Here is a 21,381-nt window from a genome sequence, read left to right as displayed (position 1 = left end):
AGTAGGTTGGATGAAATGATGTCCTGAGGCCCTTTGTAACCTGAAAGATTCCGTGGCTCAAAAGTAACAGCTGCATTGATGTGTGTCACAGTTTTAAGTCACTGACAAATGTCCACCAGAGAAGGAATTTAAGTCAACAAATTGATGCTCTCTAAAAAGCTACATGTGGATGCAGCATTTTGAAATGGAAAACTTAATGTCAAGCAGTTTGGTTTTTTTAGGAAGACATCTAATCCTGACTCACCTGTTTCAAATCATGTCGTATTTTAATAGCTTGTTTTATTTAAAATATTACAGAGATGGGCTTCATTTTAATATAGAATAGGTAGGAAGAAAATGGAAAATTAGTTTTGGAATGTGTTTCTTCATGCTAAAATAGTAATGAATGTGAACTTTAATAACTATAAATTAGATGTTGATAAACATTGATGAGTTTAGATCCAGATTTTCATGTTGCTCTACTGAAACCACTGTTTTATTTTTTTTAAGTCGTGCAATCAAGTAAACAATATCTGAAATAGTGTTCTGTACATAATATTTAGTTGTCATTTCAATATCAAAGCAAAATATTTCCTTTAAAGATTTCTTACTAATGATATTTTACAAAAGGCTGAATTGTAGGTGTCTGTTTCTAAAATGAAGGTATTATCTATAACTTTAGTGTCCCTGGCTACTTAAAAGTTGTGGACAAATGTAATGTACACATAACATAAATGTTACAGATATCAATAGGCTTCTCTTTTTTTGAAAAATACACTGATTTGCAATAATTTGTGGACCTTATAATAAATTATGGAGCTTTAATGACATGTTATTTTAACAGCATACTAGTTAATAAAGAAGTATTTAATTAATACTTTCATCTTTTGTATTTTTGGAATAGTTATTTCTAGTAAATTTAACACATAACAGGAAGGGGTTTTTTTTAAGAAAAAGGTTGCCCTATGTGGAAGGATAGCCAGAAGCTTTTATTTTATTTTATTTATTCTTTTCACAGTTATCCCTATATTCCAATTCTTCCTGCACAGCTGTTGGAAGTTCTCAGCTCACCAACACCTTTCATCATTGGTGTACATTCTGTCTTTCGCAATGACATTCATGAGCTTGTAAGTATGTCTGCCCAGCTCATTCATAGTCACAGTGTCTTTTGTGGTGCTCAGCTGCAGAGATTTTCTGTGCTTCAGAGATGTTTGTATGAGAGATTCATATATATGTTCAAAATATTATTGTAGAAAGTAAGGCAAGACAATCAGGAGAAGAAAAAAGGGAAAAATCATCAATTCTTTGATAAATACATTAAGGCTATAAAGTAGAGGAGGGAACCTGTTTGATTCTAGTGCAGAATGGGAAGGAATGCATCCATTTCCAGCTTTGTCATCTGTTTGTTGTGAGTTTGAGCATTTCACTCAGGATTTTGAAGTGTATTTTCAATGGTTTTATTTTGTCCTTTTTAAGCATCTGCTTGGAGAAACTGAAGCAGGGGTCCGAGTGCTTAGAAACACATAATTTTACTTATAGTTACCCTCCCTGTGTTCTTTTGCAAAAAGCTGATTAGATATCACAAATCTCTGAACACAGACCTGGAACATCCAGAAACAAAAATAATTTTTGAAAGTCTGGCCTCATTTCACTTTCTTTGGTTTACATTTGTTTTTCGTGGCTAGATTCAGTAATAGGAAGTATTTGGAGTATTTCCTTTATCAAAAGCATTCTGTACATTGAAGTTAGTACTGGTTTTAATTTGTTTATTTTAACTTATGTGCAGATCATGAAATTTGAACTGTTGTGTTTTTAAACTATGCTTGCAGTATGCACTACAATAATGTGTTTGTCCCTTACAGTTAGATGTAATCATAGCAGACCTGGATGGAGGAACAATTAAAATTCCTGAATGTATTCATCTGTCTCAGCTGCCAGAGCCACTGCTGCATCAGACTCAAATGGCACTTTCTCTAGTATGTTTTGATACAAACCCCGTTTTCCAACCTCTCACCTCTTTGTAAAAAACGAAATATAAATTTCAGTATTAAGCTTTCAAACATGTGAGATTTAAAACTATGATACATGCCAACATTCCTGGTTTTAGAAGAGTTTATTATCTGAGTTTAGAGTTAATATAATCAATAATTTAATACTAAAATGTATTTTTTACTATTCAGGAGATAGGTAGTGATTTTTCCTTCTTAATAATGATTTTTTAATAAGAGCATTGTTACCATTCAGTTTTGCTGCTTTTCTGTTTTTATAAATTCATTTCAACTGTACATTGTCTTGAAATTTAACAAATTAATTACCATTTAGTCTTAAAGTTTGTTTGTGTGATACCCCTTTTTCACTATTCAAGAATGATGTATTCTACATTAGGGAATCACAAAAAAATGTAGTTCAGTTTGTGTTTTTACTATCATTTTAGTAAGTTAGAAATCACCTTATTTGGAGGCTTCTCAGCAAATCTTTTTATCTTAAAGAGAAGAATTATCTGTCTGTTAAACTGTTTCAGATGAATTGACTCTAAAATCTCTAATGGTATTGACTACCTTCATGGCTGCAATCAGAGTTTTTGATAACTAGCTCATTTTCAGAAACCTGAAGCTGAGAAATTAATCCCACCTTTATTTCCATATAGTCTTCATAAGTTAACTCTGTCTCTTACTTGAGGTACCTAATATCAGTGAATATTACTTTGAGAAAGAGGAATAAAAGTAATTTATCTTTTTATCAGCAAAATGAGGGGAAAAAATTTCTTTTTAAAAATTCCCTAGGTTTTGCATCCTGATTTGGAAACAGCAGATTATGCATTCCCTCCCCCACGAACAGCTTTATCACACTCAAAAATGCTGGTAAGATTTCTGTGTTATGTCTGACTTTCTTAAGTGGAAAACTGTTGAAATTTAAGGCTAGCTTTCTTTTAAGGATTTCTACTTTGTGTTTTCTTTTCCATATACTTTATGGTATTATTGGCGTAGCAAAGAAATTAATCTTGCCCTCTGATAGCATTCTAATGGGTTAGAAGTTTTATAAATATATTTTTATTACTATGGGAGCACCTAATTTTGTTTTAATACTGCTGTCTGTTGAGTTAAATCTGTGTCTCTGTTTCACAGACCAGTAAAGCTGCAGAATTTTACATAAGTGGAGAAACTGGTCTTTTTCTGTGCTTGTGTAAATGTTAAAATTACACAAAAAATGTTCTCTTATAGACACACTCCCCCCTCCACAGAAAAAAACTTCAGAAACATGAAAAATGTCATTTATCTAGATTTTTAGAGTAAATGTGGGTAAAGATAGGGGTGTGAGCAAAACATAAGTCACTGGTTTTACAATAATTATTATACATGGTATGGTTGGATGTATTGGGAAAGGAGTTATATGGGTTTTAACCACATAAAGTTAATTGCCTTTAATGGACTTCAACCTGAGTGAAACTGTATGTCTGTAGTTTAGTCTATAGCTTGTGTTTAGAGCTGAGCTTGAGTTGGTAGTCCAAACTAAAATCCAAAAGCCAGTTCAGTTTAAGAACACATTTGAGTAGGTATATTTGAAAATGTAATACAATAACGTGGTACAATGTATTTGTTGTACTTATTTGTTACTTTAAGATTGGGGTTTTTTTCGCTTTTGAAGACAGGGAATACTATCCAGATTTCATTTAAACTAATGACAGAATTCAGCTAAAATCTTACTTTGAATAGGGAAGTTACAAATGAATATAATTTGTATCAAAATAAGTATTTTGTTAAGTCTGAAAGAAGCAACTGTGTGTTCAAGTAGTCAAAAAAGTCAGGGTACAAATGTACCTGTTAAAATCCTGCACAGCAACAGAAAATGGGCCTATCTTATAAGGAGTAAAATGGAGCCTTTACAAAATAAAGTTAAAAATAAATAACATCCATAATGTTCCAGTGAAGAATTAAAAAACATCTAGTAAAATATTCCAGTTAGACAATATTATAGAATCTTATATATACCTTATCTCTTTAAAAAGTCATTACAAGCTTTAACTTATTTAGCTTTTATTTACTTGTTAATTATCTGATCAAATGGTTACCTGATAGTAAATATAATATTCTTTGCTGGGTATAATGTATAAAGTTAGTTTGTTTAAAACGTCCTTGGAGACACCATGAAACCTGAGGTCATAAAACAATTTTTAGGACCTTAGGTTTTCGACATGGCTGCAGTGTGAGTAGGTACCTGAGCTGAGATGAAATAACAGGGTGACACAGGGTTTGATGTCAGTCTTTAATGGCATCTGGGCCAGATGGAGATGTCACTGCCCCAAGTCTGCCCCCAGCTGTTCACATCATTTCCACTATCCTGGTAGTGTGTATATAAGCACTCTCTTAAATAAAACAAACCAGGACTTTAAAGATCTACTATTTAAAACTTTTCAAAGTAGCTCTGGCTTATTTTGGCGGCTGTAGATTGGCAAGTGGAGATGTGAGTTGGAAGAGTCCTGGACAAGTAGTGGAACAAACATAGAGCTGTGCCTCATCTGGCAGAGCCACAGCTGATGGCTCTGGTGATGCCTGGGATGCTCTGAGCCTCGTTCCTCCAGCAGCAGCAGTTCCACCTTAGGCTCCCATGGTTCCCTTCCAATGGCACTGCTTGTGTAGTGCTGCAAAGCCCTGCTTACTTTAAGGAACAAATCCAGGTTAATCTTTCCTTTATTTAGGATCAGCTTTCTCTCATGGCAGTTCATTCATGTGGTTCAGCACATGACCACCCCCCCTGTTACACTGGCATTGCCCAGAGCCTGTGGTGTGGGAAGGATCAGCAGGAGTGGAGGGGTGACCATGTGCTGAATTTGTCATTGCCATCTGAGGACAGGGCAGGGGAACTAGATGACCTTTAAGGTCCCTTCCAACCCTAACCATGCCATGAGACAACCTTTTATGTGTACAAGTATCTCTACTTCATGTGCTTCACTTGCTACACCGATGAATTTGTAGGCATTTCTCATATAGTTTTATACCAGGTGTGGAAAAGCTTTCAATAGAAAAATGTTTTAACAGCATATTTGATTACTGCCTGCAGGATAAAGAGGTGCGAGCAATCTTCCTTAGGCTATTTGCACAACTTTTCCAAGGATACCGGTCATGTCTTCAGCTGATCAGGATTCATGCTGAACCAGTAATTCATTTCCACAAGGTAAAAGAGAAGCAGACACGTGTATTTAGTTAGTATTCGCTTGCACCATGTTATTCCCACAAGCCTGCCTTTTGAACAAGTGGTTTAAAAAAAAATAAATAAAATTATCTGCATGTGATAAGCATATCATTTTGGCATAGCAGGATATCAATGTGTTTTAGTGGGACTAATTGCAGGGACAATGAGGAAATGTAAAACAAAGTTAACATTTAAATTTAATACAAATAAACATTTGAGGAATCAGTTGTCGAATTTTGAAAACATATGAATGCAATAAGAAGACATTGCTTGAAGGTACTAGTTTTCTGTTTTATTACCTGTGAGATTTAAAAAATGTGTGCATCTAACTTCCAGTTCTGAATTTAGGTGTAAAAAGATACTATGTATAATAAAAGATTTAATTAGAAAATACCACATACTCGTATAAGCTGATAAGGTGGTGAAAATGTTTAACTGCTAGTACATAAATCGTTGTGGTTTTGGTACTTATAAAATACATGCATTTTTTTCTGTCTTTGCTGCAGGCAGCCTTCTTGGGCCAGCGAGGCTTAATTGAGAATGACTTTCTAACCAAAGTCCTCAATGGAATGGCATTTGCTGGTTTTGTGTCAGAGAGGGGTCCTCCCTTCAGAGCCTGTGATCTTTTTGATGAGGTGAAAATTGTTTCTGTGTTCCCAAGTAAATTATGATGTACCTATGATATATCAGCATGTGACAAACTACTGAAATGCTTCTGAATCCTCACTGTTTATTAAATCAACTTTATACTAATCTTCTCAATTCTCATTTTATACTAAGCAGATATTTCTACTTTACATCCATAAAATTGTGCCCTACTCATATGTGTGAAATTAAATAGTTGTATAAATCTTGGTAATGCTGTTCCTCTTGTCAGGTTTGTGGCTTCATAATACATCATGTGTACTAGTACAGAATTATTTTGAGTATTTTAAATATATTGTGTGAAACATTAATAAACTCATTGAGAAATATTAAATACCTATCCAACAATATAAACTGAGACAAACAGTTTAAAATTTTAAAAAGTAATGCCATATTTTTACTATGTTGGCTTTTAGTTGAATCAACAGTAAAAACAGAGTTTGGTATTAATTCTGTGTTGTAGTAGTAGTAGTAGTACATACGAGAAATTTGGACTGTGGTATAGAAACCTGATAGGAATGTTTTAAGTATGTAGGACTTTCTATATTAGGTAGGACTAAAACATCTGGTAACAAAAGCTCTATATGAAACTGAAAATGTCTCATGTTCCAGAGCAACGTGACGTTGCACATTTTTTGGTGTTCAACTTTCTTTCCTTTGTTTCAATTTAAGATTAACTTTCCGTAACTTAAGAGGAAATAACATTTTTTTAGTTGAATTATAAACATTTTTATTCTTTCTTTTTTCGAAAAAAGTTGGTAGCCTTTGAAGTTGAAAGAATTAAAGCCGAGGAGGGCAATCCACCAAAAATGATAAAGCATGTTAGAGAACTTGCAGAACAGCTCTTCAAAAATGTAAGTTTACTATACCTACTGCACTTGTAGAGTTGAGATGGTACCATTGAAAATTCTTATTTGTGAGATTGATCCAGTATCTGAAAATGGAAATGACAGCTTGTGGTAGTCATCATCTACATTATGGCAAAAGACTTTGAACTTTAATAATACTGGTTTACATATAGCTACTGCTACTTAGCACTCTATTTTCTTAGCGTGTATTCACATAATGTATATAAAATGGTTTTTTCTCTGCTGTAACCTCTCTTCTTGCCTCTCGATAGTTTTTCCTCTGAAAGCTATACATCCAGTTAGGCATAATGTACACTTTCAGCAGATCTTTCCTGCTGTGTGACCCAGTCCCCATGGTTTGTGTGCTCAGCAGGCACTACTTACTATTTTACAGCCTTTTTCTTGTACCCTTTAGGTTTCCTGCAGTTCCTCCCGGTTTCATTCTTGCCTTCCTATCATGTGTTTGTGTTACATGGTGCTTTTGTAAAATCTCTTACTCTTCCATTAGCGAGTTTTGGGTTTGTTTTTTTTTTGGTTTGTGGGTTTTGGGGGTCTTTTGGAGTTGTTTTTTGGCATTGACTACTCTCCCTCCTTCTCACACTTCCTATGGTTCAGACTCCACAGAGCATTATGTATTACACAGTCAGTTGACACCTTTGTCACCCTTTCTTTCCAATGTCCCACTTCCCCAAAACTATGGTTTACAAATATACTTCTATAAAAAAAGCACAAGAATTACGGGGTCTTTGGAGGTTTTTTGGGGGTTCTCTTTGTCTTGTCTGATGATGAGATTTATTTATACCATTGTGATTGACTTGCTACTTCACTACCACTAAGTCAATGACTTAACAGGAGTATACACTTATATTCACTAAATCAGTGACTTGGGGCATTTAGAAGTCAGATTTCTAGTAGTTATGCATACATCTGTCTTTGACTAAATATAGGTGATGAGTAACATTGCTTCTTGAAGTTGTGCCTAGAGCTGCCTGATTTTAATCTGACTGCATGACATATTTTGACATCTTGTTCACAGTTTTGGTAGGCATCATGTTGTAGCTGTGGCAGTTTAGATACATGTGAGAGATGTGGTCTGTTCTGGAGAGATAATGTTTGTATTAGTCTAGGTGGTACAACTGGAAAATCTAGACAAGTTTTTGGCATATACCACTTCAGTAGTTCAAGCCATTAGACCTACATTGCCTGTTACCATATATGTCTGACATGATGTTTGTGCTGTCCAAGGTTAAAGTAACTCTTTTTATTTCCTCTGAATCTCTCTTCTTAGTGAAATGGATTGTGGAATAGTTATTCTCCTTTTCTGGCATTTTCTGCTCTGTGCCCTCTGTTACCCCCTGCTGAGACTGCGTGCCCTTCCTCTGCTTTGCTTCTCCTGGAATCTACTGCTCTCATCCCCCTAGCTAGATTTTTGACTTGTTCCATTAAACTTTACTTTGCAGAAAATATATATGGCCGAGTAACTGGTCTGTTTTGGTGCTGTTTCTGAAGTTGATGCATCTGTTCTTCCTTGTTGCCTTTTACTCCCATAAATAAAAGTATTAAGCTGCTGTTTACAAGTTTACTTCCAAGCCAGTTGTGCATTTGCAACAGAAACTATTTGATGGAGTATCACTCTTTGGCAGTGGTATGTAACCAGTAATAAGTAATAGCATGGAGTCAAATTGGACAACAGTAAATTCAGACGTGATTAATGATAACCCCTGGTACCTATGAATGAAGAGATGAAAATATTCTGGTTTGTTTGACTGATTGTTATACTCCTAAAGATATGTGATGCTGTCAATGTTGGTAGGTAGTCTTCAACCCTCTCTCTAATGAAGAAGTTGATTGTCAAATTAATTTCTATTCAAGTCCTAAATACTCATTAAGCTGCGTAAATCAACCCAAGTTAAACAGTGATTTTCTTTTGCCATCTTTCTTTTTGAATTTTGCATGTTGACAAAAATAATTTTATAAAAGCCTTTAACAAAGTTGGAAGTATTACAGATAAGGAGTTAAGGGTGATATCAACATGAAATGTTTTATTAGTCATCTACATCAGATATTTGGCTTCTTAGTCTTTCAGGTATGAGAGATACACAAAACAGCAGTAAAATTAGAGTAGACCAGTGGTAGCACTGTGTGATACAATTTGTGTATAACCTTTTGCTCTTGACCTGCAGGAGAATCCCAACCCCCACATAGCATTCCAGAAAGTGCCACGGCCCACGGAGGGCTCCCACCTGCGTGTTCACATCCTGCCTTTCCCCCGGATCAACGAGTGCCGGGTGCAGGAGCTCCTCCAGGAAGGCCTCGCCAGGAGTCAGGGGGCCCCCCCTGCCACCCGGGGGGACAAGAAGTGTGTTGTCCCAGCGGGTCCCCCCGTTGGTAAGTTCATTTGCTCCCCAACGTACCCATTTCTCATCCAATCTCATGAGTTGAATGTATAGTTAGCATGACTACAGTGTGTTGCTCCCAATTTTGTATTAATACTTTTAGTGTATTAAATAGTGTATTAAATATTTTTAGTGATTGTAGTAAACTCTGGTACACAGACTTGCGTGTTGGCCTTTGCAGTTTTAAAAGGCATTTTGTATCTGCCTTTACTAAGAAGTCAAACATCCATAGTATGAGGGGCATAATTGCTAACAACAAGAAAGGTTTTGATCTGAGTTAGATTTTGAGTTGAACTATTAAACTACATATTATTCTGCTCACCTAGGTCTGATAAATATCACCACAGGTTACCTGTAGGACTGACTGAACCAAGCTTTGAACTGTTAGAGTTTCTCCTTTGATACTAGTGGAAGGCATGTAAATTACTGGAAAAAGGCAAAGAGCAAACATAGCATCTGTCTCAAAATTAATATATCTATATTTAAACATAAAGAACAGATTTAATTTTTGTGACAGAAAAATTCTATTAGTCCTAGTCATCAACATGAGTGGTGGCGTAAACCAGTACATTTAGTAACCTTGCAGGACGTGAAACTGGCAGAGCTTGCAAAACCTTTGAAGGGTGGGATCCAGTCTTTAAAAAAAAGTAGAGATCTTAGCACTGGTCTCTGTTGAATTTTGTCCTTCTCTACTGTTTTTCTTCAAATAAGGTATTGCACTTGCATAGACATGATCAGCTGACTAGCCAGCAGTGCTTCAGAAATTAATTTGGGCATTTTAATGACCATAAGGCAAACATGACCCAGCTATATCAAGCTACTGCAAAAAAGACAAACATCTTAGTAGGATGTATAAACAGGAGTGCAGTCAGTGAACCCCATGGAGAAATCTTTTCATTGTGCTCGGTAAGGCCTCAGCTTGGAGTGTTTGTATCCATTTTTGGACACTGGAAGATTGTCTCCATTTTTGGTTCTGTTGGAGGGAGTCCATAAGAAAGCAACAAGAATGACCAGTGGTCCAGAGAATGTGACCTACAAGGAAAGATGGGGAGTTGTTTAGACTGAAAAATAGAAGACTGAGGGAACACATAATAGCAGTCTTCAATTATATAAGAGGCAGTTAGAAAAAGAAGGGGAATAATCTGCAATGATAAGAAATAATGGGTTTAATTGCAGCACAGAAGTAGAGTTATTTGTCAGCAAGATGTGGTAAAATGAGGATTGTGAGGCAGTTGAGTGGATTTTTTGTCAAACCATGGAGTCTCTGTTATCACAGAACATTGGGAACATATTAGACAAACATGAGAAATAACATAAATAGAGTTGATCCTGTCTAGGGACAGCAGGACGAACTAGATGGCCTCTTGAGGCCCTTTTGGGGCCTGTTTCTCTTTGGGCTTATGTAAGAAGAGGATGAACTCTCTTCACCTGCCTTTGCTGTGAACTGTGTCATTGAATGTGTTTCTTACAGAAAAAGGATGTGTGCTTGTGTTCTATCGTCTTTCTTTAAAAGGCTTGATGCAACAGAACATTCTCTTTTTAATAAGTTAATTCTTACATCAAAGGGGTTTTTGTGGGTTTTTTCGAGGAACAGCTTTCACACTTATACTCCCTGCTGTCCCATGTCTCAAAATCTTTGGATATTAGTAGTTCATTATTATCTACAAGAAAGGCATATTCTACATTTAGATTCTATTTATTTGAGACTCTGAAGAAAAAGAGGACATTAGTTCTTCTCTTCTGAATTTTCTTGAAAAATGATAACTAAACAGTGCGTTAAGAGAATAATCTTTACATGTCAGTAAATTGGAATCTAGATAAGAGAACAGGTCTGTCAGGTTTTATTCCATGTTGCAGAATTCTTGTGGCCAACTAAAAATAGTTATCTACTGCTACAAAGTGTGCAAGGTTACATAGTTCAAAATATATGTTTTCAAAAATATATTTTTATATTTCATTTGTATGTTAAAGTTTGTAGTCTCTTTGGGCCTGTAGGAATCAAATAGAACAAATAGTTAAGAGAATCCAGTTAAAATTCAGACCACTCTCTTCTTTAGATAGTATAGGAAAACCAAAGATTTAGGATCTTATGTTCCCATCTGTATATGCCTACTAAAGGTATTTGCTTAACAGAGTAAAATGGAGGGCACACTAATTTTTGACTTTCTTTTAAAGAATTTTTTGGTATTCTTCGTGACTCTTGCAGGAGACATTTTACAGATGTATATTCTTCTTTCTCTTTGTTAGTTTCCATAATGGAAAAAGGAAGCACAGTTTTCAACAGTGCTCAGAGGCTGGAAGTTGTTAGAAACTGCATCTCGTTCATTTTTGAAAACAAATTTTTGGAGACTGAAAAGGTAATAAAATGAAATTGTAACTTTCCCAAATAATCCTCTGTTCTGTTAATGAGCAAATGGAGACTGACCTAGTCACAAAGTACACTTTGAAGTCATGTTTCAAACACTAAGGATTATTTTGACCATTTAAATGAATGAAGTAAGCATTAAAACTAATCATCTAAATGCAGTACTGTGTGTAGTATGAGGCTAATGAATTTGAAAACCTGTTTCTTATACTACATGGGTGCATTGAAACCTTTTCAGCTAATTTATTACCGTTATAAATAACATTGTCCACATAAATTTTTTAAAACAATTTATATATTTATTAATTTTATATTGCTCTAACAGTATTAATTAGAAAGAAGGCAAACAAAAGGCATACATATATGATTCAGTATTGAATGATCAGTGCTCTTTTTAAATTTTCAGTACAGTAAATTTTGCTGGTTGTAAAAATCAATAATTTGATAGAACTCAGAGAGGAATGTAAATATTTGGCATATGTGCCTTCACTGCAATGTACTAGTGAGTTGTTATCCTTGACATTCTTATTTTTTCCACATTAAGAAGTTGCCAACTTTTGTAGATTCTGTCCATAGAGTTTGCAGTTATTGATTCTAGAACAGTCACTCAAACTTACATTCAGACCTAATTCTGCCTGTGAAAGTGACTGTAAAATTATTTTAAGCAATTTTTTGATTTCTCAGGGAAGTATAACCTGTATATCTCTGAGGCTGTGCAGCTCAAGATAGAAAATGAACTTTGCTTGATTTACAAATTATGGTTTCAAAATGCACATGGGAAAAGTCCTAATAAAATATGTAACTCTTTTGTAAGAGTTTTGATCCGAGTATAGCACAGTAGTTTTTAACATCTTTCAACTTACAGGCATTTGGGAAAGTTCAGTAGTTTTTTTGTCCCTCTACATGGTAAATTTGTCCTTAGCCAATAGGCTGCCTTTTGTTACTTACCTGTTACCACAATTAACTCTAGTCTAAAGGACCACTGTTGAGAATCGTTGATGTAGTACTTGCTGCATCTTTAAAATGTTGACATAAATATTCTATTGGCACTGTTTTAGGATAAACTGCATGACAATCTTGTGTCCTCATTGCTATGAGAGGTATGCCACTTCTAAAACCATTTGTCATCCATTGCTTATCAGAAAACATGCCAGTTGGCCTTGGCAGGCGAACTCAAGACCTGACCTGGCTGGTACTGAACAGAGCACTTGCTTTCATGCACGATAATCCATTTCTGATTTCACATCCATTCAATGACTGTCTTTATAAAATGATTTCTATTTCCACATGTAGGCGAGAAATCCTCTTTAGTGCATTTGAAAAAAACATAGGAAAAACTTAATACTTGATAACTCAAGCTAAACCAATCATTATGTGAAAGTTTGATATTCAAGCTGATGAGTAATTTCCAAATTATTCTTTACTGTCACTTGCAGTTTCTTGATAAAGGAGGAACAATATTCAGTGTGAGTAGTGCCATTTAATTTCGTTTTCATAAAGCCAGGTGTTCTTCTCTCCAGACCCTGCCTGCAGCTCTGAGAGCCCTAAAAGGGAAGGCAGCTCAGCACTGCCTGACCCAGGAACTGGGCCAGCATGTTAAACAGAACCGAGCAATACTGGACCATCAGCAGTTTGACTACATTGTGCGAATGATGAACTGTGCTTTGCAGGTACAGTATGGCAAGGCTTTGTTCTTTGATTGTCTTTCTTTTGTTATAATGATTGCTTAGAGTGATGTGGAGAAGCAAAATAATTAAATTATAGGACCATGTCCTGCAGTGATGTAGCAGATAGTACTTGATGGTGGATGTACAATATTTTGTTGTTAAAAGGATAAAGGACAAAACACTCAGATCTGTACAGATCTACCTGATATGACAAACAGAAAGAAAACTTCCCATTATTAATAATTTGGATACAATTTAGCTTTGGTAGGTATTGAAATGATTTAACTTAATAGCTTGAAGTGCTTTCTTTAATGAGGGGGTCTTAGCTTTTCCAGGTCATTTTCGACTCTGAGCTCCTACAATGTGTATCACCCAAAAGTTTGTCCTCTTTGTCATCACATAGTTCAAGAAGAAAGCCTGCTTTCTGCTTCCATGGTTTATGGTGGTAGTTCTGCTTGTCATGGTGACAATTTGTCAGAGACTCACTGCAAGTCTTTGCAGTTCATTTCAGTTATTCTGCTGATAAATTACTTTGTGCTGAATAAACATCAACATATGGCGGCGGCTACCGATGAGAGCATAATATGTGGATAACTTCTTTTCATTTCAATAATTATTCTGGTTTACCTTTCCTTGATCTCAGTTCATTATCTGAAATATTTTATAGACTTACATGTTTTCAGTCTGTTGTCTGAGAATGTAGTAGTATTTTTCTTAATTTGTAATGTGATCACATTTGGTTATAATTTGTCCTTTGTTGACCCTGTCTGAGTTATTGTATCAAATTAGGGATTTGATTGAGGCATTAGTATTTTAATCCCACTCCCATCTAACCTAAAACCCACTGAAATTGTTTTGCAGCGGTTTGTTGACCCACATTTTTTAAAAGGTGAGTGCTAAATCCAGCTTTCATTTAAGTGTAGAAATAAATTAACATCGACTGAACAAATGGTACCTCAGCTCACCATCAAATGCAAGTTTTGTTGTCTATTGCATTTCTTGTTTGTTCACGGTAAGATATTTTTCTGCTGTTGCAAACAGAGTTCAACTTTGCCTGAGCAGCCTTAGGAGCAAAATTACCTGCAGTTAGCAGATGAAAACTGAAGTCGACTGGCTAAAATTGCACAGCATGTAGAGTGTGCTTTTTTGGCACAGGCACTGTCCTTTTCCAAGCCCAAAGTTTAGCCTTAGAGTAGGAAAACACAATTGAAGTTATCTGTGAAACTGTATTTCTCTGCCCACAATCATGACTAATGGAATACTGCACCTGCTGTGTATTCCAGAGTTAGAAATTTTCTTTCAAACCAGAAAACCAAAAAACCAAAAAAGATTTTGTTTCTACTTTTTTGATTGTTCCTGGGGTTTAAAAAAAAAAGATCAAGATGTTTTTAGACAATAGGGACAAAATACAAATCCCTTATATTTTCGTGTCTTATAGAAAACATAGCAAAAGAAAGTGAGAAGTTGTGGAAATTTCCTTTGCTGAGGAAAGAAATACTGACATCACCTTTTAATAAAATAATAAAATCCAATTGTACCCCGGAAGAAAAATGTGGGTTTTTTCTTCCCAATGGTTTGAAGGCCCAAGAAGGACCTTAGTGTTCAAGAAAATGAATGTGTCTGGAGTGTCACTGAAGTTAAAATAGAATTTTTTTTTTTCTTTAATAAAACTATTGACTCAAATCATAAAGGGGAAACAGATCAAATAAGGAGGCACAGTTTTATGCTTTTTTTTCCCCCAACTGTATTTTCATATCTTTGAAAATATGAGATGAAAATTTTCATTTCTCAGGAATAAGCCTGGCCATCTAGTTAGATGGCTGGGCATTTAGTTAGAAGCAAGTATTTAGTACGTCTACTTTTATGACATATATTATATTATTTATTGAGATGAAAACATGATTTATAATTTCTCTGTGCACTTTATTCAAGTGTGTTATTTGAAACAATGTGTATATTGTGACATTTTGGAACTCTCCTGTATCAGTTCAAGAAGAAAGTACATTACCAAGACCTTACTTCAGTTTGCCCTTGCTGCAGTGGCACTCAGCAAGTCAGCATTTTGCTGTAGAGACATGAGTTCTGTTAGCTACAGGTCATAAGACCAAGTAATTTAAACAGTGTCTGTTAAAAGACACAAAAATCTAATTTAAGCAATGTGGTCTTAACTAGAGATGTGCTCAAGCTTTAGGGAAATACCACATTAATTATGATGGAGTTTTTGGGGAGAGTTAGATGGCAGTATGGCTTTAAGACCTCACTGAACTGCTGGAGTTGTAGAAACTGTCTCAGTCTTACCACCAAACATCTCATCCCAGATTTTTCTGCCGACATTATTGCATGTTTCCATTGGCTTCTGTAAGATACAAACTGAAATATTGCTGTGACCATGAGGAATATAGCAGGTGATCCAAAGGCTGAGAGGAAGGGAAGGCCCTGGGCACAGCTGACAGGTTGGGCAGAGCCCTGGCTCCCTGCTGGACACACTGGGTTAAGTGGGGATGTGTGTGCAGCATTCTACAAATCTAATGCAGATCCCTCTGTTACTAGTGATTGTTTAGTGTCAGGTTTTTTCTTTTAATAGAATCTATTATCTTGTTTTGCTGGAGTCCATAAAAATAAAGGGGAGATGCTTTTTGGAGCTTCTCCATGCTCATTTTGTGCAAATAAAACACTAGTCATAATCCCACCATGTATATTGTTGCTGCTCTCATTATATCTGATGTGACATGTCTGCTACCACAGTGCCTGAGAACAGATTAAGGAAGAGAAATGAAATATTCCTACCATTGCTTCAAGTCAATAGCTATTTTAATTTAGTGAAAAATTACTTGGCTGTATTTCCTCAAGTGTCCAATCCAGACATTTTGCAAGTGGGAGGAAGGCAGGATGGTATTTTGCCCATTTCTCTAGAGATGGCAAAACTTGGGCTTGACACATCTCTGGTGTTTGTCAGCTTGAGCCTCTCAGTCCAAGAGGGACATTCTTTTGAACTAATGCTCTTTCTACTGTTTACAGTCTGAAGGTAGTGGGTAGGACCTGCAAAAATTAATAGGTCTACGATGTGTAGCAGTGCTATAGAATTTCATATTAATCTGCCTTATTTAGCAGACAGGCAGCTGTGGTAGACTTCAGGTGGCTTTACAAATACAGTTAAGGTAAGGCATGATGTAGCAAGTGAGTACTGAAGTGGTAAAAATGTCCTTTACTATGTCTGCTGGGGAAGTTTTGACAATCTACTGCTGCTGAAATGGAAATGAAAGAAATATTTCTGATCATTTTTAGTAGGAGGAGGATCAAAATTACGTGGAGATTGTATTGTTCACTGATTAAAGCAGATACCTTCTGATGAGGGCAGGTAAATTCCCAGCTTTTGTCTCTGGAAAGAGTTGTCATTGGCCACTTGCTAAAAACTTTATTGTCATACCCTAAGTAAGACTTCTTCCCCTGACAAATCATATACTGTGACAAACATTTAAATTAGCCTGTGATAACAAAGCAGGAACATTGTATTCTGTTCCATATGTTAGATGACTAAATTACTGTTAAAAAACATCTCCAGTGTTGTGAAAGCTTAGTATACTGATCAACAGTTCAGTTTATTCATACAGATACCACTACAGCTAAAAATGTGAAATTATAGCTCTAGACACTATTTCAGTCGTTTGCTCTCCTCTGCTGTCATCTCAGAATAATTTGTAGTTACACATAAATTACTATTTCAAAAGTTTTTCTCTTCCCTTTTAATTTTCCGTAATGAAGTTTGCTGACATTTCAGAAAAGACTACTTAACTTTTTTTTGCAACTAAAAATGCCTATTTTTTAGCAGAGAAACACTTCTATGTAGTTATGTTTTCAACAACACATTGCACTTTAATGCTTATTAAGAAATCATCTCAAGGCTCAATTTACATACTTCTTTAATTTATTGCATGCATGACTTGTCCAGAGTTTCAGTTGTCTCTCTGACTTTCCTCAGGAAGCAGCAAGTGAACATTGTATTTTGAAATACAGTAGCACTTAATTTGATAAAATGGTAGAAAAGGCAAGAAGAGGCCTCAAGATACTGGGGGGATGGTATTTGGTAATTGGGAACAATTTTTGTATTAAAAAGACATTCTAAACAATTTGCATAAAATATTTAACAGGAACAATAAGGCTTAATAAAATTTATTTCTGTGGAGGGATTTCCTTCAGATAATGCAGGACTGCGAGATAGCTTCCTTAAGTAGGTGGAGCAGATGAAACTTTTCGTTTAAAAACCAAAGCTCCAAAATTACAATGTTGCGATATAACACTGCCTCTGTAAGATGTTGGCCAGAGATATTGCCTAACTGCATATTAATGCATTTGTTTGGTAAATATGAGTCAAACTGGGAAACATACGTGCCCCAGACATCTGGATTCTTAGTCTAAATGTGGTTGGAGTGGGAAGAAGGAGCATAAAACCGCTAAATACATAAATACTTTCCAAATCCATGGTTTTAGGTGTAGGAAAGGAGTGGGATCTTCTATAAGCTGACAGTTTACAAAGTCTTTGATGCTGGTTTAGGACCTGCTTTGCTCCAGTGTCACATCTGTGTGAAGAGGCATGTGTTGTACCAGTGTAACTGAGAGGATATCTTTAATAATAGACAAATTAGTAATTGTTTTAGTGCTTTAGATAATTTCTGATCGATCACTATGGCTTTCCATAGTAGCAATAACCAGATAGTTGTCTTTCAAATAGATTGTACTGAATCTTCTAAAAGTATACTTACAGTATACAGTATGAAACACAACTGTAGGAAGTCTTAGAAGCAACCAGGGTAAAATTAAAAGCTTAACTTATATTAGGTTACAACAAAGGTATATCTGGGCCATCATCTGTTCTCCAGCATTGGTCAAAAGCAGATGAAAGATTGTACTGATTAATCTTGCCTATAACTTTGCTTGTGATTCTTCTGTGTTGCTTTGGTGTAATAAAGGCCTATTTCTAGTCCTTACTGTACAGTCTGTTGTGAAAGAAACTTTAATATGCAAAATTTAAAAAATGGCATTCTATAAATAATATTAAATTTATTTTTATTATGCAAATAGCTTTTGTATTATGTTCTACCACCAGATAAAGTTTTAAAATTTTCAGTCAGGTCTCAGAATTCAGAAGTTTGCAAATACTCTCTAAAGAAAGATTTTATTGCTCTTGAGAGAAAATCATCTGTGTATGTGTGTCATATGATTCAAATTCTTGGCAATATGAAGGTTAAATGAACTAGCATTTCTTGTATTTTATGTTGAAAACCATGTTGCTAAACATTTTTATTTTGGAGGGTTATAGTAGGTTTCTCTCAGATTTTTATTTCATGACCTGCCTTTTGTTACTCAGTTTGATTTACATTCCTGGAAGCAGAGTTTCAGAATTCATGCTTGAATAACAGTATTTGAACATATTTTAAGGTACTTCAAAGCATAGAAAATCTATCAAGAAGAGAAATCATGGGAGTTTAACAGGGCCACGTTTAATTCTATTAATTCATCAGTTATTAACAATTTGATCTTCCTCATCATATTAGACATAGTCATGGTATTATTTAAGTAAAAGAAAGGAGGTTAGAGTGTTTAAGGCTTGGACTTGAAAATTCCAGGTTTAATTCTCTACTGTGCTGCAGATGATCTTTTAATTTTTTTTTTCTAGTCACGTCATATAGTTTCTCTGGTCCATGGTTTAATACCCAAAAAGTAGAAATAACAGCTTTTTCATTCTGTTGACTTTTTAGGGGTCCACCTGTAATATTCTGGATTTAATAAAAGAAGCTGCTGTTCCTGAATCTTTCTGCTGATGTCTCTTTCCCCAGAGATTGCACAGTACAAAAATACCATTGCATTGATGTTGAACTGATGGTGCTCACAGAATTTCTCTAGGGAAAAAAAATGGAAATACTCCGTAGAAAATCGTATTGTTGATCTGTTTTTATTTTTCCTTTTTTCGCTCTGAAGAACATACTGTTGCACTCATCCCGTCTCATTGGACAGCCACAGAGTCCAGGAAAATTCCATTCACAGGCATCTGTTTATGAAATCCAGAAAACAGAGTTCCTTTCTTTGCGGGGTTGCCTGTGTGTGTGTGTATTCATGCAGTAGGTATGTGTGTGCTGCTGTCACTCAGCGTTGCAGACTTCCCAGCTTCACTGCTGCTGCTGTCAGGCCAGTCAGAGCCACCTACACTGCAGGTGTCAGGGGGGGTGGCCACTTTGACATAGCCATACCCATCCTTCGCTGGGCCAGGACTCTCCCCGTGTAGGTGACAGTGTCCCAGTAATTCCTTGTGGCATCACTTCGGGACATCTGTGTGTGCCATGGTCTCTGCAGTGAGGTGTCTGACTGCTTCTCCATGTCTGTCCATGCACCAAGGTGGTTGCTTCCAGTTAAAGTGCCTCTCTGCTTTTAGTGAGGAGTTTTCTTGATGACCAGGCAGCAGAAAACTGTGGCTGCTTTGCACACTGGGGCTGTGCCAGCAGAGCTGTTCAGGAATGAGCTCGTGTGTGGCAGGGAACTTCCTAAATTGCTGTTCCCTGAAAACTTCCGTGACCCTGTTTCTGTTAACCTGAAAGCATTTCTGACCTCTGTGTGGACCTGCCCTCCCTAACTATTGCACAAGACTGTTACTTAAAGAAAGGAAATGAGAAGGATTAGCAGAACTGAGAGTCCCATAGTTTGTGCTGTCCATAGCTGCATCTGCCTTTAGCCTCCCTCCCTCTCGGCTTCTCACCAAAACATGTGGTGTTCACACACTTCCTCCTCCCCTCCATGTACACACATGTGCACGTGGGTGATACAGATATCCATGTCTGCTGTACAGAGAAATATATGCACATATATACACATAATATCAACTCAGTAGTAAATAGAAGTTAAAATAATCCCCCAGTCCTGCTACGGTCAGAGCAGCCTCTTCAGGGTGTGAATGATCATGTGTCTGTGGAGGGCTCTGGTTGCAGGGAATCCCCTGGTTTGCCCCAGGTCTGTTGCTGCTAACATGAAAATAGATGAAAAATGCTAGAATAAATGTGATAGCATCCTACTTTCTCTTGATATAACTTGCCATAGATATAACTTGATTTCTAGACCACACTGTGTGAGGATACTGATTATGCCTTCATTACGTTTCTGTGCAGTTATCAGAGCAGGTTTAGCCTTGTTTTAAGGGTCTCTGTTTAATATTTTATAAATATATCAGATGATAGCAGTGTATTGGTTTTAATACAAGCACAAGCAGAGCAGCACCAGCAGCTCCTCTGGCTGGCTGCAGCTTTGGGGCTCACAGCAGCTCCCTGGCATGGATAAGGAGGGTGGTACAAACCCACCCATCCCAGATGGGTCTCTGGGCCGTTGGTCAGCTTTACTCAGGCTTTACTCTTAAGGGATGTCTCCTGTTGCTGGCCTGTCTTCAATCCTCTTACATTTGCTGTTGATACAGGACATGCTTACCCATGGGTATCTCACTGAAACCATGTAGCTCCTTGGAGTGTTGACATGGTAGGCTCTGACTGTTCTCAAGTGTTCATTGCTGCTAATTGTGGCCTTGTGGTTGCCAAGTGTTCCTAATAACTCTGTGTTCTAAATAGTTTTGGTTGTCTTGATGAAAAGCAGACATGTGCTTGTGTGCTACTCACTGCTGTAAATAAAACAAGTCTGGGTTAGGAGTTGTGTTGTACTGCTGTGTAGTTGCTCTCCAGCCTGCCTTGGAAAGAGGTGGACCGATGAAAGGTATTAAAAAACAAAACAAAACAAAAGTCCTTGGTGTTGGAAATAACAGGGTTTTTACTAGTATAAGTTATGTGAAATCAGTGTCTTCTGTTTTTACAAGTTTTATATATATTAAAAAAAGGAAGTAATGTGAAATTTTGGTTCTATTTTAGATTTTGTGTATGTATATAATGTGTATTTCAGTACAGGTCCATAATTCCCTATAGATAACGTGTTAGGTGTGTGTACATGCACTTAATCTGTGCTGTCACTTTATATACACAGTAAATAACAGAACATTGATTTACTGTACCTATTACTGAACATACCTCTGTGACCACCCATATGCACAGGTGTATTTAGCTGTAGTGCAGTCTTTATGAGGAAAATGAATGCCTGTGTAATGTAGTCTCTGATCTTCCTTCCCTTGCACTTCACCCTCCAAGCTGAGGTAGAGCAGCTGCAGTGGGACACTGCCTTGACCACTGATAGTACTTACCAGAAGAAATGGGCCATAGGGATGACTGGCTTGTTGTTTCTATAAGGAATTTCATGAAGCTTCTGTT

At 36.4% G+C, this 21,381-nt stretch overlaps 1 protein-coding gene across 5 annotated transcripts in view; it reads left to right on the top strand.

The window, feature by feature from the left end:
- Positions 1-21,381, top strand: part of SBF2 (SET binding factor 2) — a 257,500-nt gene that overhangs the window by 145,982 nt on the left and 90,137 nt on the right. For all 5 annotated transcript variants that reach the window (XM_051803854.1, XM_051803853.1, XM_051803856.1 and 2 more), the window contains exons 8-16: positions 998-1,106; positions 1,842-1,955; positions 2,763-2,840; positions 5,038-5,151; positions 5,676-5,804; positions 6,570-6,668; positions 8,846-9,050; positions 11,306-11,415; positions 12,944-13,093. In XM_051803854.1, the coding sequence (XP_051659814.1) occupies positions 998-1,106; positions 1,842-1,955; positions 2,763-2,840; positions 5,038-5,151; positions 5,676-5,804; positions 6,570-6,668; positions 8,846-9,050; positions 11,306-11,415; positions 12,944-13,093 (1,108 nt within the window). The remainder of the gene's footprint in view (positions 1-997; positions 1,107-1,841; positions 1,956-2,762; positions 2,841-5,037; positions 5,152-5,675; positions 5,805-6,569; positions 6,669-8,845; positions 9,051-11,305; positions 11,416-12,943; positions 13,094-21,381) is intronic.

This window comes from Manacus candei, unplaced genomic scaffold (genome assembly GCF_025592945.1).
Source record: "Manacus candei isolate 608988 ecotype Guabito, Panama unplaced genomic scaffold, ASM2559294v1 h1tg000060l, whole genome shotgun sequence".
In the NCBI taxonomy this organism is placed as follows: Eukaryota; Metazoa; Chordata; class Aves; order Passeriformes; family Pipridae; genus Manacus; species Manacus candei.
The sequence above is the reverse complement of the archived record's forward strand: the minus strand, read 5'-3'. Positions and strand labels throughout refer to the sequence as shown.